The sequence below is a fragment of the Chinchilla lanigera genome, unplaced genomic scaffold (assembly GCF_000276665.1).
Source record: "Chinchilla lanigera isolate Chin_1 unplaced genomic scaffold, ChiLan1.0 scaffold00052, whole genome shotgun sequence".
Lineage (NCBI taxonomy): Eukaryota > Metazoa > Chordata > Mammalia > Rodentia > Chinchillidae > Chinchilla > Chinchilla lanigera.
The window spans coordinates 10,933,992-10,950,353 of NW_004955453.1; the positions used below are offsets into that span (position 1 = coordinate 10,933,992).

At 38.8% G+C, this 16,362-nt stretch overlaps 1 protein-coding gene across 1 annotated transcript in view; it reads right to left on the reverse strand.

Moving 5' to 3' along the window:
- The window catches only part of Acsl3 (acyl-CoA synthetase long-chain family member 3), a gene marked incomplete at its 5' end in the record, with an annotated part of 47,564 nt that overhangs the window by 17,569 nt on the left and 13,633 nt on the right, over positions 1 to 16,362 (reverse strand). Inside the window, 5 exon segments of the mRNA XM_005395491.2 lie at positions 872 to 1,022; positions 3,077 to 3,215; positions 4,369 to 4,478; positions 5,874 to 6,051; positions 13,549 to 13,966. Of these exon segments, the coding sequence (XP_005395548.1) occupies positions 872 to 1,022; positions 3,077 to 3,215; positions 4,369 to 4,478; positions 5,874 to 6,051; positions 13,549 to 13,926 (956 nt within the window).

Below are 16,362 nucleotides of genomic sequence, written 5' to 3' on the forward strand. Positions count from 1 at the left end.
CCGCCATGAGCTGTAGCCCTCTGTCATGTGCCACTCTGCCTTGTAACCTGCCAAGTACGGACTAAAACCTCCACAAACTGTAAGCGAAATAAACCTTTCCTTCCTTAATTTTGGGCATCAGGTATTTTTGTCCCAGCAACAAGAAAAAAGTAACTAAGACATGTGCACATTTCAAGAACTACCCCCAGCCCTAAAATATGAAGGACAACTGTGGCAAAACCAGAAGGTAAGTACTCTTGGTATTTTATCCTGAAGTGTACAGCATGCAGACATAAGAGAAATTCCTTTCTCTATCCCCAAGTTCATTCCACAACTGTGTATGTGCGTGTGTGTCTAATTTCTGTAAATAAAAACATCAAAAATATCCACCCACTGTACCAGATCAGTCATCACAGTACTAATTCCATCGCTAAGAATGTTTCCTTTACAATCCCTTTAATTTCTAATGCTGCCCTCCAGGAGTCTCCATTATACTCCATTATACCCGCCCCTGCCACCACTGGAATCTGCCTGAAGAAGAGACTACAAACACACAAGCTCAATAAAATATTTATGGGACAGATTGCTATTGTTCACCTGATCTGTAGACACAAAAATTGAGTATACACGTAAAACAACAATTCCAACTGATTAAAATAATTTAAATTAAGGAAGGAATTACAGCTATAAATTCAGTAAAAATTTGCACTTTTAAAAAAGGTAACTATAATTTATAACTTTTATAATTAATTCTAATGTCCTTTTTAAAGGAAACATCTGCTGTAAACAGACTGAAGTTACAACTTACCCATTTACTATGGAAATGACATAAATGTTAACATTACTGAGATGTAAACACTGAACTGCTAGGTGTTATTTTACTAGGACATACCCTACTTTTGGAATCCTCCTCGCCATCCCAGTTATCCCAGCAATGATGTTACTGTGCGAGATCATGACTCCTTTGGGAATTCCTGTGGATCCACTTGTGTACATGATTACTGCAATATCTGAGGGCAACGGTTTGCTCTGAGGTTCATTTTCTATATTGAAGAAAAGAAAAATGCTTCTGAGAAATTCAGCCATATCAACAATATTCTTATACTCATTTACTAAGACAACAAAAACACGCAAGAGTAGTCAACACACAAAGGATATACGTTTTATTGCGGCAGACAGCTAACACCGTAACAGAACACAAGACATGATGAAAAATAAAGACAAGGTGAGAAGATGAGAGCGGGTGCTACTTAGATGGGAAAGACTCCACACAGTTATATTTGCAAAGACCTGAATAAACTGAAAGAGGGACCATGAAAACCTGGAATTAGGAAGCAAGTATTCCATGTGTAAGTTTAAGTGTGAGGCCCTCTGCTAGGGATGCTGGGATATGTGAAGATCAGCAAGGAGAGTGGTGGGAGAGGACAGGCAAGAGAAGAGAGACAGGAGATGATGGTGACGCAGCAGCCAGGACCACATGCAGGGCTGCAGAATGGAAAGCACTGTTGTCTTGAACAGAGCACATCCTCATCTATGACAAGGATGACTTTGGCTGCTGTGTGGCTATGAAAGAACTAAAGAGACAAAAGGCTATCCTAGAAATTCAACTAAGAAATAAATAAAAGAGGCTTGGCCTATGGTTTCCAGATATTTGCTAAAAAATATTGCTAAAAAAATTTGTACAGGGGCTGGGGATACAGCTCAGTGGTACAGCGCCGGCCTGGCAAGCACAGGTCCTGAGTTTGATTTCCAGTAGCAAAAAAAAAAAGGGAGGGGGTTAAAAAATTTGTACATACTACTGTTTCACACTGGTGAAGTTCACTGGGTATGCCAAGGGTCCAATCAAATGATACTGTCACCCACTTGCGTCATGAGACTAAAGCCCTGAGGACGACAGGTAACACAGTGAAGAGGTGGCAAAGCAGAAAGACAGACTCACTGACCCGCCTGAACCTCGGAACTACCCTACCTGTGAACTTATTAGAAAAATCCTTTGAACTGCTTCCAAGAGAATAGCCCCTTTCTCTCCTACCCATTTGGACAGAATTCCTGTGAACATTTTCATTCAAGCCCTTCTTTCTGAATCTGCCATTCATTTCTTTAGCCCAGTGTGCCATTCCCCACCAATTCTAGGACACTGTCCTTTCTAAGAGGACATCTGCTAAGTATGGGGGCCCTTTTACAAACTGTCCTTTGACCTCTCTGTACACCCCGTCCTGCCAATGACTCACCCAGTTCTCCCTATCCTGATTTCCATAAACCACACATAGCATGTTTTCTTCCTTCCTCTCTGACCAGTCCTTGGTTGCCTGAGGACACAGTTCTGTGCATGATCTCACCGTCAGTTATAATGAAGCCTGTTTCTAGTTTCCAGTCTCTTAACTCCAAACTTAACTCAGGAGTACTAGACTTGTACATGCTACTGTCCACAAGCTATCAACAGTTCAGTGCTCCATCAGCATGTAAAGTCCAACACAAAATTAACGTGATGCCAGTTATACCACCAATGTCAGCACAACCCTGGCTCTCAACAAAGTGAGTGTTTACAATCATTAATCACCATTAACCACTAAGCTTCCAGCTAAGAGGAAATACGGTCCCAGCATCCCAGTCTCTTTTGCAATATCTCAACGCGCCTGTAGACTCTGATGCTCACTTGACAGTCCTAACTTCCAGAGTCACCACTGCTAGGTGTGCTAACTAGAGGATAAAATGTTGTCTCCCCTGGAAAGGTAACAGAGCAGGGTGTAAAAGAAGGGCTCAAGATTTAGCTCCTCTTATCTGTTAATACTTACAGTAATTCCACTGATAAATTTACTAGCATCACTTATAAAACTGAACTATGAGAGAAAGGGAAATGGGAGAATAAAATAGTATTAAAGAAAAAGTATTTAAAATTAATTTCAAATAAGTAACACTTTTAACACATTAATAAGTTAATGTAGGTATTTTTCCTTAAGTCCTTTCTTGAAAGGTTGGATAAAAGTATTCCTAGAACTCACTTCCCCAGCTGATAGTCTAGACAACTAACAATTCAGGATCAAATCACCGGAGTCATCCTGGGGGTGCGCATAAGGAACGAGGACGATGGACATACCCGTGTTGGCCTTTGTTCCCAGGGCCTGCACTGTAGTCATGGTGTGCACGACGATGCCCTTGGGGAGCTCCGACCAGGTGGCTGGCTTCCCATCAACAGTGATGATGTGACGCAAGCGTGGGACCAACGAAACTATATCCTGGAAAAATAAATATTATCACACTTCTTCTTCAAAGTAGTGCACCATATTCAGTGACTTTGAAAGTAATTTCTTGACTCAAAATGGCAAGAGGGAAGGAGACACTGATGAAAACATGTAAAATTCAACATAATCAAAATTAACACGATGCCAGCTATACCAGCAATGTCAGCATAACCCTAGCTCTCAACAAAATGAGTGTTTACCACCATTTACCACATTCTTCCCTCGATGTAGAAATTTTGGTCTGATTTTAACTTACTCTTATAGCATTACATTTGCTACACACCTTTATTCTGTCTTAACATCCTAATTAAAAAATTACTGCTTATGTGCTTGCTTCAGCAGCACATATACTAAAAAATTACTGCTTATAAAATGAGCATGACGATCAAGCTCCCTAAACTACACTCATCCTTTCAGGAAGCCAAGAACATAGGGGAGGAGGAATACAATTCACTGAAAACTGGGAGAAAAAGAAAATCCCAGATATTACTGTTTTCAGAGCAAGTTGCCTGGAAAAAAAAATTTATTTAAAATAAACTACAAAATAGATCATCACAATAAAAGCAAAAACTGTAAGCCCTTCAGTTTAGATGTTGGCATATTAACAATCTATAAATCCGTCAGGTATGACAGCCAGGTGTGGTGGCACATGCCTAAATCTCAGATGTTTGGGAAGCTGAGGCAGGAGGATGGCAAGCTCCAGGGCAGCTTATGCAAATGAATAAATCTTATTTCAAAATTTAAAAATGTGCTGGGCATGGTGGCACACACCTGTTAGACCAGCACATGGGAGGATGAGGCAGGAAAACTGCTGGGACTTTGAGGCCCACCTGGACTACATAGCAAGACCCTGTCTCAAAAAAACAAAAATTAATTAATTAATTTTTTAAAATGTTAAGAGTAATTCTGGGGGCTGGGGCTTTAGCTCAGCGGCAAAAGCGCCTGCCTAGCAAGCGCAAGGTCGTGAGTTCGGTTCCCAGTACCGGAGGAAAAACAAAAAACAAAAAACAAAAAAAAAAAAACAAAGAGTAATTCTGGCCTGAGTATGAACATACGTGAAGTATATTAATGTACATGACATATATGTGAAAGGCTCACCACTATAAAAATTCTCAAGTAGCAGACAGCTATGAATTACAGTCCTCACCTTCAACTTTGTTTGCAAGAGTTCTTTACTGGTAATAATATTGGTCACCTCTGTTTCATTTAAACCATGAACAATGGCTGGTCCTCCTAGGGTAGCATATAACGTCACAACTACAAGGCAAAGAAACTCAAGTCAGATATTCAAACACTTCATGAACTATCAAAAGTAATACCTCTGCAAGTGGGTATGGATCACAAATAAATATTCTGAACTCCAAACTGTTAATCCTCAATCTATGAGAGGGTTACATTTTCTAAACCTAGTTTAATGTATTAATTATACTAACACATTCTCCCCAAATTTTCCCAAGATGTCTAGGATTTTAAGGTGAAGATACTTAATTTTTTATTCTGTTAACCTCAAGGTTATTCTGGGGCTAACACAATGGAAAGGAATTATAACCGACTTCTACACTTTCGCAACCTTAACTGTTGATTGCTCATACTAATACATGAAGGACAAACGCAGTAAGACAGCACACTGAATGTCAGTCCTAAGGTGCTGGTAGCACTGCTTATTAGAAAAACCTAGAAGAAAACATTCTTTAAAATGTTGAAATTACACAAAATAAAAAGTAACATGAATTTTTATTTACTTTCTGCCTCAGTGAAAAAAGGTATCAGATGACTTTGAAAACCACAAAGAATCGCTTCTCGGCCTTTTGGCTAAGATCAAGTGTAGTATCTGTTCTTATCAGTGAAAACCACAAAGATTATAAATTTTCTCAAAAGAACCAATGTAAACTCAAACCTGGGGGGAAAGAAAAAGGCAATGCTTCATTAGAAAGAAACACAGGGAGAAATGACAGTGAGAACTCTGGTGAAGGTCCCCTTCTTTTCCATCTGCAGGACACAACGTCCACTTTACCATGCCACGCTGGCACCAAGGCCTCTGCACTAAACTTCCAGGACTGCATCACAGATGGAGCCATCCGGTTCACCATTCAAATCACTGCAATACATGGGGCGTGGTGGAGCACGCCTGTAATCCCAGCACTTGGGAGGCTGAGGCAGGAGGATCACTGTGAGTTCAAAGGCAGCCTTCACTACGAGTGAGATTTTATCTCAAATCATGACAACAGTCAGATTCTCAACCACGTAACCTACAACTTTGAAATCCACCAGATTCTAACAGATGTGTTTTAGAGGTCAACTGCTGCTACTCACAGAAGTGGCATTAACTTCAAATGGACACTTGAGAGAGATGGCAGCAGGGCAACGATTCCTAAATGTAGGTCTGGATCCCTAAACGCAGGAAGTCCTCTACTTACTAACAGATTTGAGCTCCCTCACTACATTTGACTCATACAATTTGTATCACAACTGGCTCCTTTTCCAAAATACTGCAGACCAAAAATTCTAAGCCCTAAAAATTCTCCACTAGCTGGATGCAAGATGAAAGCTAAACCAAACTTCTAAATAATGATGTGGAATACTACTTGTAAAAGCACCATTTCTCCCAACGATGTAACTCCACTCCTGCAGACGGTGAGAAAGCCTACTTACGCTGGAAATTATACATAAAACACGCCTGTGCAGCAATCATCCACTCGGCCCTGGTCTCACAGAAGATGGCGATGTTGGTCTTAGGTTTCTGACCCAACATCTGTAGGCCATTTCCAAAATTAGAGGCTTGAACAAAGACATCTTCATAGGACAGCCAATTATATTGCCCGAGAATAACCTGATAAAACACAAAAAGCACAAACAGCTTTTAATATAATCAAAATGTTAATTTACAGAAAACCAAAATGTTCCTAATTTTATACAAAAAGTTATGTTCACATCAAACCTTTTTCTCAAAAAGCTAGAAAGTGAGTTTCAAGTAAAAAAAAAAACTTAGCTAATATGTGATGCCTTTTATGACAACTCAAACTATGCTAAATCTAAATCTCTATTTTTGGTTTTTAAACATATTTAGAGTTTGACAATAAAATCGTAAAGGTCAATTTCCTGGCTAAATGGTCGTATACTAATAATTCACTTAAAGATTTCTTGTACTGAAGTAATTCAGGTGCTAATTTAAAATTTTACCTGCCACAACCACTACTATGTCAGTATTTTACTTCCCCTCTACTTAGAAAACTCTGGATTTCAACCCTAGATGGTACAATACGATCCATAAGGAGAAACTAAACTGGCCCTGCTCCCCAACCTAAAAGAAATACCTATGGCTAGTCAATTAGAATTGTTGTATGTGAATGTGGACAAGAAAGCAGACAAGTCTGTAACTGTACAACCCAAAGAGACTGGTTCAATTATTCGAAGTCCCTCTCTTTAACCTTTAAATGCTCATGGTAGCCCTGGGCTTTTAACATTTGATCAAAATTTATCAGAAGTGCAGGTAACATCAAGTTTCTACTAGTAATAACCTCCTTTTAAAACTGTTTTTTTTTTGGGGGGGTGTCTTTGGGAATTTTCTTCAATTTAGATGAAACCACAAACCTCTTATTACATATAAATTGGGTAAGAAGCAGACTCTGTAAAACTATACAGATAGGTCCAAACACAGCTATGTTGTTAAGTACAACTCAAACATCTTAAAAATCATCACCTAAAAAATCATCACCTAAAAAACCCTATTCATTTTCAAAAATGCAAGCACAACATTCAAGAAGTTTCTAGAAGAGGTTGATGAAGATAAAATGGAAAGATGACTGCTGCCCTCTAGTGTCCTAGTCAAAGAGAGATTTAAGAAATAAATTCTTTTCTGATAAAGCAGCTGTACTTAGGACAATACTTATTTAACTGTAATGGTCCCAAATTCTCACCTTGCTCTGCACCCCAATGAAATGCTCAGCTCGAGGAGCTCCAATGACTTCAAAAGGAGCTCTGTGGGGGTGAGAAGACAGATGAGAACTGGGCCAAAGTATACAGGAACTGGATTATAATTATTAAAAACTGCATACTGCAAAGACAACAGTGAGTTCCTTCTAGATGCCAAACGCTAAACAATGAGCTTTATAAATTTCAAAGACTATGTATGCTCTAGAAAAGCTTTAGATACATAATCCAAATATGCCAACTAATGTGATGATGCCACCTGTGGCAAAGAAATCAAATCATAAACTCAACCCAACTGTAAGATTTCCTCATATACTATATAAAAATAACTATAAGCTAAAATCTGAGTTTTATTATGTACTTTTTAAACTACAGATTCTCCTTACTTTTCTCATAAAAATTACTTAGAAGACCCTGCTTGCTCTGTAATTTTACCTGACTTGTGCTGTAGTTTCTAGTCCAAACTTTGTCACTTTATACCTATAGTTAGTACAACTCAACATTAAACTCCTTAATTTTCTGTCTATCCTGTTGGACACTGTTGTATAAAAATACCTAACCTTATTAAACCCAGCACCAAAGGTAAGCCCGTTACCCCAGTCTTACCACACTTCCTCACCCTCTTAAAGAGCTTTGAAATCTTGTCTCCCTTTTCTACTTCCAAGTGATCAGATCACCTCATTGAGCAATTAGAAATTAAACAGAAACTCCCTTATTTTCCTACCATCAAAGTTAATATCTGCATACATCTGTACTCATCCTCTGCAGTCCACATGGTTGAGTACTTCTGAAAAAAGCAACTTTGCTTCAAAGAACCTTCCAAATTTCCACCTCTAGTCCTAAGCACTCCATGTGGAAAGCCAACTGCCATGGAGAGCCATGGTCATGTAGACAGCCAACCTTTTTTTTACCTGATTGTTCAACTAAGATGTCTGTCACATCAAACCAAACAAGCTCCAAAACAGCTTTCCCATTCATCCTTTTCCTTTTCTTCTCCTGTCACCACGTCAGCAAAGGGTACTACCACCATACCCCCACTGATCAACACAAAACAGGAGTAACTCCATGAAATTCTTCTTCACAGCTTACTTCTAAATTCATCCACAAGTTTTGTCAACTAAAAAGACCCTCAATCCAGCCATTTCTCTCTACCTCCACTCCTGCCATCCTAACCCATCTTTTCATACAAGTGGCCAAACATCCCTTTACAGGGGCACTGCAGTCCACCTCACATGGTCTGTAAGCTCCAAGGAACCTAAAGCATTAAATCTCTCTCTGGCCCTGTCAAGCCCTCTCCCCTGACTCACTTCCTACAAACAACTTCTGCTATTCAGACAGGCTGAGTTAGGCTAAGATGGGTACCTTCTTCAGTTACCCCTTAAACACCTCATTCATTGAGTTCATGCCTGTCCTACTCTCCCGCATCAGACCATAAGCCAGACATTTCTTTATACCATCGTCAAAAGCTGGTCCTTTTTTATTGTCTAGGCCTCAATTCAACCGTAATCTACTCAAAAGACTTTCCTTGATCACCAATATGCTTTATTTCTTCACATTATTTTATCCGTTAATATCCTTACTGTTTCTCAAGAATAACCAGTGTGTCTTGTTCCATGACGTTAAAGGCATGCAGTGATTCTCTGCTAAACACACTGAATGGATGGTAACATTAAACACAACTTCAATTCACTCTAAGCCTAAAGGAGTTTTCTCTCTCCCCCTCTAACAGCCTCATTTTTCAAAACACTGGTTAAAAATAAATAAATAAAAGCCATGTCCATCTGAACATTCAACTACCCTAACTTCTTTTGTTCTGATCACCAGTGAATCACTTACATCTTTGGTCTTCCACCCTTTAACTATTCTCAATGAAACGTAAGCATGACATCAAATAGGTTTGACTTTCATGGCAGCATGGTTATGTAAATGACTGTCCAGAATCTTTACTGTATTTTCTTCACTGTAAACTTAGAAAGGGGGATTAATCTCCAGAGCACAAGACTGACTGTGTTATCAAGAAATATTATATAGAATATTTCTATTGATGAATTTTTAATTTTGAGATTATATTGAACAATAAGTATTTAACAAGAAGAAAGTATGACAAAATAAAGTATTGAGTTTTTGATATTTATTGAGTGTTTACAGAAGTGCACCAAAATTTTCAACATCAAATATTTTTTGGTGTACAAAGCCCAAAGAAGAACATCAGAAATAAATTCCCGTATGAACCACAATGAAAATACCAATAGCAACCTACAAAAAAAAAAGTTTACTTCAATTATCACACCGAAGGCAGTTTGTACATATGACAGCAGCACATTCTATATACACGCACTGCCTTGACAGCACATACATTTTGCTTTCCTCGCCTTTTTGTAGGACACACTTGACATCTCAGTAGTCTTGCTGTTTTATCAAGAGGTTCTTATTTATATTATACAGTGTGTAGTTAACAGGAACACAAAATATGAATAAAATATTTAAATCTTGATATGGATTGTGCTTTTACAACAGACATCAACACTGTCACATCAGTTGTGTACTTCCTTACAAAACCTAAAACAAATGTATCAGAAATAAATTCCCATATGAACTGCAATGAAAATACCAACAGAACTCTCCCACAAAAATAAGCTTTGCTTCAACTGTCACACCCAAGACAGTCTTCACACAACTGCACGCTCCATGCACATGTCTTGCTCACACTGACAGCATATGTGGCTCGCTTAGCTTTCCTTTCCTATATGGCAGTCTTGTCAATTCTCTTCCCGATTTGTCCACAGTTTTTTTGCAGTTTCCTGGGCAGAAACATTTTGTCTTTCCTCTGGTATAAATGATCTCTTATGAGTTCCCGCCCCAATCCTCTAAGAAAACTTCTCAATGGTATTTTGCACTTGTCATTTTCTTTGCAAGCTATCAAGCTATTTATGCCACACATGTTTAGGTCAAGTGAAACACAACCATCAGCTAATGCTTTGTGTTTCAAGTGACATCATAGTTGCCGCATAACTCATCAACAACATCTACTCCCCGTTAGGTTCTGTTTCCATCTCAAGCTTCCATTTTGTCCAGATTTCCCCATCAATATCTCCCCGCCCTGGTGAAATGCTGACACCAGCAATACTAGTTTGTTTTTCTTTGCCATACAGGAGGTCAGTGTTATAGCGTTCTGAACTCCGAAGATTATACTATAAAATTCTCTTTCATTTGAAACTTCTGCTTTGTTCCTCAGTACAGTTCCTGTACTGTTACCAAATGTAGCATCAGCGGGAAACTGGTAAACCAACTGTCGAATGTCACACTTGAACTAGTTTGGGAGATGGAAGAAACAAGTCTCTTCAGAACATCATTCAGTTTATTACTATATGATAAGGACCTGATGACCAAGTCCCAGGACAAATGTCTAAATTGAAAGTATAATAAGTCTTTCCATCTACTAGGGCATACATTTTTATGCCATATTTTGACCAATCACTTTTCCATAAGTCTTCTCCCTTTCTGTGATCACTACGAGAAATACCTGCTAAGTATAGCATAACTATGAATGCTTTCAGTTCAGCTAGTGAGGTTTCATGCTAAATGCAGTTCTGAATATAGCTACTGGTTCATACAGAACATTTCACTTGCATTTCAGTCTTTGTGTATTTCACAGTATCACGCAGCATTCTGTTACAATTTCTAACACCTAATGGCAGTGCTGGCATTCTGTCCAATACGTTTCACCCCTGCCAAGACCCTTACTATATTTTTGGACCTAGTTCTAAAATTGGGTTGCTGCATTTAGTTGCGTGACTATCTCGCAACATTTCAACTAGTGAAATATGTACTCACATTACTGTTTTCTTCATCACCTGAATCATTCCCTGTGTCTCTATCAGTCGATTCTTGATCCACTTCACTATCACAGGAACTTTGGCTCACATGGCCAATATCAAAGTCATCATCATCATCATCATCATCATCATCATCACACACCCCCACCATTCTTCTGTTATGAAAGCATGTATTTTACCATAATGATATCTTCATCAGCCATGCATGAGTAATCTGATGATTCACTTTTGCCCTCCGAAAACCTGGTTTTTCAAGCATCACTGTACTGAACTGGGCTACTTCTACCAGAAAAATCAAAAGAAAATTGTTTTTTAACCAATCCTGGAGTGGTGTGGGTTTATTGGACCCTCTTTGATGTTCAGGTAAACATATGCAAAACCAGTTAGATGGAACATAAGGGTGAGTCCAAATCCCATTTTGCCACTTTTGCACATGTGCATGCTTCTTTCCATTCCTCATATCAATTGGGTAAACACACAGATTGCTTCCTGTATCCCTCAGAGAAAGGAATTGAGATGCACAGCCAGCTACTATAATGCTAAAGTACAAATTTACAGTAGAAAAGTAAGGGATGGGTACATTGGACCCATTCCCCTCCCCCAAGGGTTAAGATGACTCTCAAGATCATTCCTCTTTACACTTACTTGGCTACATTTTCATTTTATGATAGGTGTAACATACATATGAATGAATATCAATGTTACTACTCAGAATATGACTGCCTGACTCAAAAATTTATGGTTTGTTTCAGGGACATATAGTAGTCTCTTACCTAAAAAAATAAAATAAAATTCTGATAATATACAGAACATTACAAAATAAAAGCATACGAATACTTAACCATTCAGGACTCTGAACAATGATACAATTTAATTAAAATTAAATTTTCAAATAGCTGAATCAAACCTCTTTAAATACTAGGATGCCTTTTCCCTTTCACCATTTGGAATAGAACTATCTCAAAATTACACATTTTCCTATCTTGTTCAACAAAGTACACCTACCTTCATTCAACCTTTCTCTCTACACTCTGTTGCAAGGAAGTAAATCAGAGATCACTGGGTTTTCTGGCTTGAGCTATTTGGTACATGATGTATTTTTTACAAATAGCATGGAAGGGAGAGGAACCAGTTTGGAAAAAAAACCAGCAGGAGAGGTATACATTAACCAAACCACAGATCTGGCCTAGATATCTATTATTTTTACATAAATTATGTCAAAGCCAATCCTAATGGAATAAAAAATTCACTTTTTTTTCTAAGAAAAAAAGAAAACATGCCTGAAAATGCAAGGTAACAACATAACTTTATTCAAATCATGGTTGTGTGTGGTATTATCAACATCAGAACAACCGGTATAAATTAGGGCAATCCCAAGCAAAATAAGATATAAGGTCATTCTATACAAAAATAAGGAAATGTAGCAATTACGTTGCTGAGTTATAATGTTCTTAGTTTACATGAATTATATCAACTTCCTTGCCCTCTTCTTTATGTTAAAAAAAAGACAAGGAATTTACATGGTAAATAGAAAAATTAATGGGCTATTAAAAATGCTAAGCCACACCCCCCACTCCTTGGCTTTCTAGTAACAAGAGGAGCTCTTAAGTTTTTCATTCCACAATTGTGATTATTTCGCATTTCCTCAAAGATCTAAGAATTCCCTCAAGGCTAACAGAAAAAGGCAGGCAAGCGTAAGGAGGTAGCTGGACTTGGATAAGAGGAAAACTATTTTGCCTATTAAATCTATGCCCTAATGAAATTATTAACCAACTACAGATTGCTGTATTGCTTCTATATTTACTTCAACTTTTATCTATCAGAGATCCAACAACTAGTGAAAAGAAAGTCACATATAGTGCAACACTACTCCATTAATATTATTACAGAACCATGTTGTCAAATATCCTAGATAATAGTAATACTACAATAAAAGCCAAAGCATTTACACTGGGAGTCACAAGTAACTGGAAGCACATTACGCACATGTGCACATGCATAAACACACACACATCCAGTCATCACAAAAACTGCAAACTGATTAGTTAAGGGCTACGAGTTCTGGGACCAGAAGGCCTGGGTTTTAGTCCCAATTTCACCACTTGGAAGCTATAGTATTTTTGGGTAAATTACCTAACCTCCTCAATGCTGTACTCTACAGAGATAATAATGGGATAATTCCTTAATTAAACTCATTAATTAAAATAACTCAAGAGACTATTTTAAGTCTTAAAAGATGACATAAAAATCAGAAGCAGCAGATCACACCCCCAAACCTGGTACCATCTGAGCATCCAGGTGCTTCTGGGGACCAAAACACCCTAGAGGTTATACTGCAAGTCCTGAGAGACATCCACACTAGGGGGCATGCTCATAATTTTCTGACAATGCATCAGTGTTGCTATATCCAGAGAAGGGTACTGTCTAGCCTCCTTCAGGTATGACTTCTCCTGCGACATCAGCAAACTCCAGCAGAAGCAGGCTGTGCATGTCCCTTATCAACACTGCTAAGGGTACATTTATTCAGAAGGAATTCAAAGCCAATGAAAAGACCATCTTACCTTTTTAAAAATTTTTCCATTTGGTTGTACTTCATCTTCTTCGTTTAAAATTTCACGTGTCCCCAAGAGTCTTTTGTCTTTAAATTTGTTTTTTGCATACATGAAAACTTTATCTAGTGTATCACACCCAGGATACAAAACCGAGGCCAAACCATCCAAACTATTAATAGATCTGTATGCAGAATCAGGTTTTGAATTTACAGGCTTGGCTTTAACTTGGTTTGATTTCTCTTGTCTTGACTCAGAGAAAAAATAAAATGGAATATAAGTTAAAATAGTATAAAGTGATATTATAACATGTATGAAATATAAAAGAATGGGGTTGATGGTCTGTTTTAGCTTCATGGTAGATGGTTTGGAAGATGCGTGGTTATTCATAACTGTTCAAAATGTAGAATTAACAGACTTCAACAAGAATCTAAAAGAAAGAAAAAAAAACATTAATTCAACATCATCTAAAAATAACTTTAAAGAAAAATTCTTCATGTTAAGCAAGTGAACTTATATTTTTTTCAACCACATGAGAGTTCGTATACTGGGCCTCTGCAATGCCCTAATATTTCTAAGGGTCTCATCTGTACCACATTTATTATCCATGGACTTACTCAGAAAAGGTTTGACATCATACTGTAAATAGTTAGTCTTTCCAACCTAACCTTAAATATCCATAAGTACTTCAATAATTAAGAAGGGAGCAAGGCAGGAGGAGGGGAGAGAAAATCAAAAAGAGACCAAAAATGTACCTACTTCTATTCTTCCAAGCCCTACTGCATTAAAGATACCAAGTACTTTATAAATAAACCATTCTCCCCTCTCATGACCCCAGCACCAGTCACTGCCACTCACCCCTGTATTTTCTCCAGTGAGCCCATTCTCATTCCAGGTGGTCACAAGTAATCAGAATTGAAAAACATGTAAAATTCATTTTCCACAGGGTTCAGAATATTTGTTGAATTAGGCAGGTCAAATTGTAAAGCAATGCCGGGCATGGTGGCACACAGCTGTAATCCCAACACTTGGGAAGCTCAGGCAGGAGGATCACCATGAGTTCAAAGGCAGCCTGAGCTATGGAGTGAGTTCAAGGCCAGCCTGAACTGTATAGCAAGACTCTGCCTCAAAAAAGCGTATCTGCGTGCTTATAATTTGAACTTTGAAAAACTGTATTTACAGATAATACAATCATGTACACAGAAAATCCTAATCAATCCACTACAAAACTATGAGACCTAATCTATAGTTCAACAAGATTGCAGGATACAAGACTGCATGATATACAGTGGAACCTCAGTTCATGAACTTAATTTGTTCCACAATTCTGGAAAAGATGGCCATGTTCATGCTCATAAGGGAAGGAAGGCCATGGTTGTTGTATTCATCACCCCATGCAGAGTTCACAGACACAAAATTTTGCCATTCTCTTCTGTTTATGAACCAAAATGTCCACAAACAAAAGCATTCGTTAACCAACGTACTACAGCAACATGGGTTACACAGTGTTATACATGCTCTTTATGCTTGGTTCCTAGCACAAAGCTCCTAGTATCGTTGGAGTCTGTGAGTGACAGGGTAATACTGGGTCCTGTTACTCATAATGAGCTCCTTTCAACCATGCCTGAGATTTTACTAATGAAGTGACTCTTGAAGGATGGAGGCTAGATGACACAGGAACTATCTACGTGATTAGAGAATGAAAATTTTTAGCCCTACCTCTTGACCTCTGGGGAGGGAGAGTGACTTAATCACTAACAGCTAATGGTTTCATCAACTGTATAACAGAACTTGCATTAAAGCTCTAAAAAACATGCTAGGTAGAGTGGTACACCCCAACTCCACGGGAACAGAAACTCCTATGGAGAGCCGTCTGGTCCTCAACTCATATATCCTTCATCTGGCTGTTCATCTACATCATTTGTAATAAACCGACAACTAAAAAATTAATTACACTGAATTGTCAAACTAGAAGAAAAGAATATGGGAAATCCCATTCGTTGCCACATCACAGAGAACTATAGGCAATCTAAGGACTGACTACTTTCGGTCAGCATCCAAAGGGAGTGGGGGGAGTCAGTCTTGCAGTAGCCCTTAACCTGTGGGATCTGCACTAACTCTGGAAGTTGCTGCCAGAACTAAACTAAACTGTATCCAGTCGGTGACTAGAAAATTGAAAAACTGCTTGATGTAGAAAACTCAAACTTCAGGGAAAATGGTACGAACAGCAGAGAAACAGCCTCTTTGAGATTTAGTGTCCAGACAGTGGAATCCGGCAACATGGAGAAGGAGGGAAGTAGCTCCCTGGGACCCAGCAAAGATAGGAAGCAAGTACTGAAGCCCAGAGGGACAGTGAAGAGAGAGAGAGAGGAACACAGAAGCAGGTGGCAAATGGCACTTTCTCTGAGTCCTGACTCATGTATTGGAGGGGGCGGCTCAAATATGCAGATGCCTGGTGACTACTGGCGACCTGAGACCACCAAAAGCACACCAGTGGAATGCACCAGTGGGTTCAGACAGCCTTCCAGAGAGGGCGTTTGGCCGGTAGCTATTTTGGAGAGGGGCCCACTGAGCTCAGAACTCAGAGCAGCTCAGCACTGGCTCTACCTAGTGGATCCCAGTGTCAGCATGAGGTGGAGCAAAGTCAGCAGGACGCCAAAAAGCCAAGTTCAAGCTGGCAGGAGGCATATGAGTATTACAGGCTGAACAAATCAGGTTCCAACCTCACAGCCAGAAAACAGCCTGAACTTCACTGAGACTGAAGGCACAGGCTTGCTAGGATTGTCCACTACCCCACAGAAAATCTACAACTGGCTTGCTGAGATG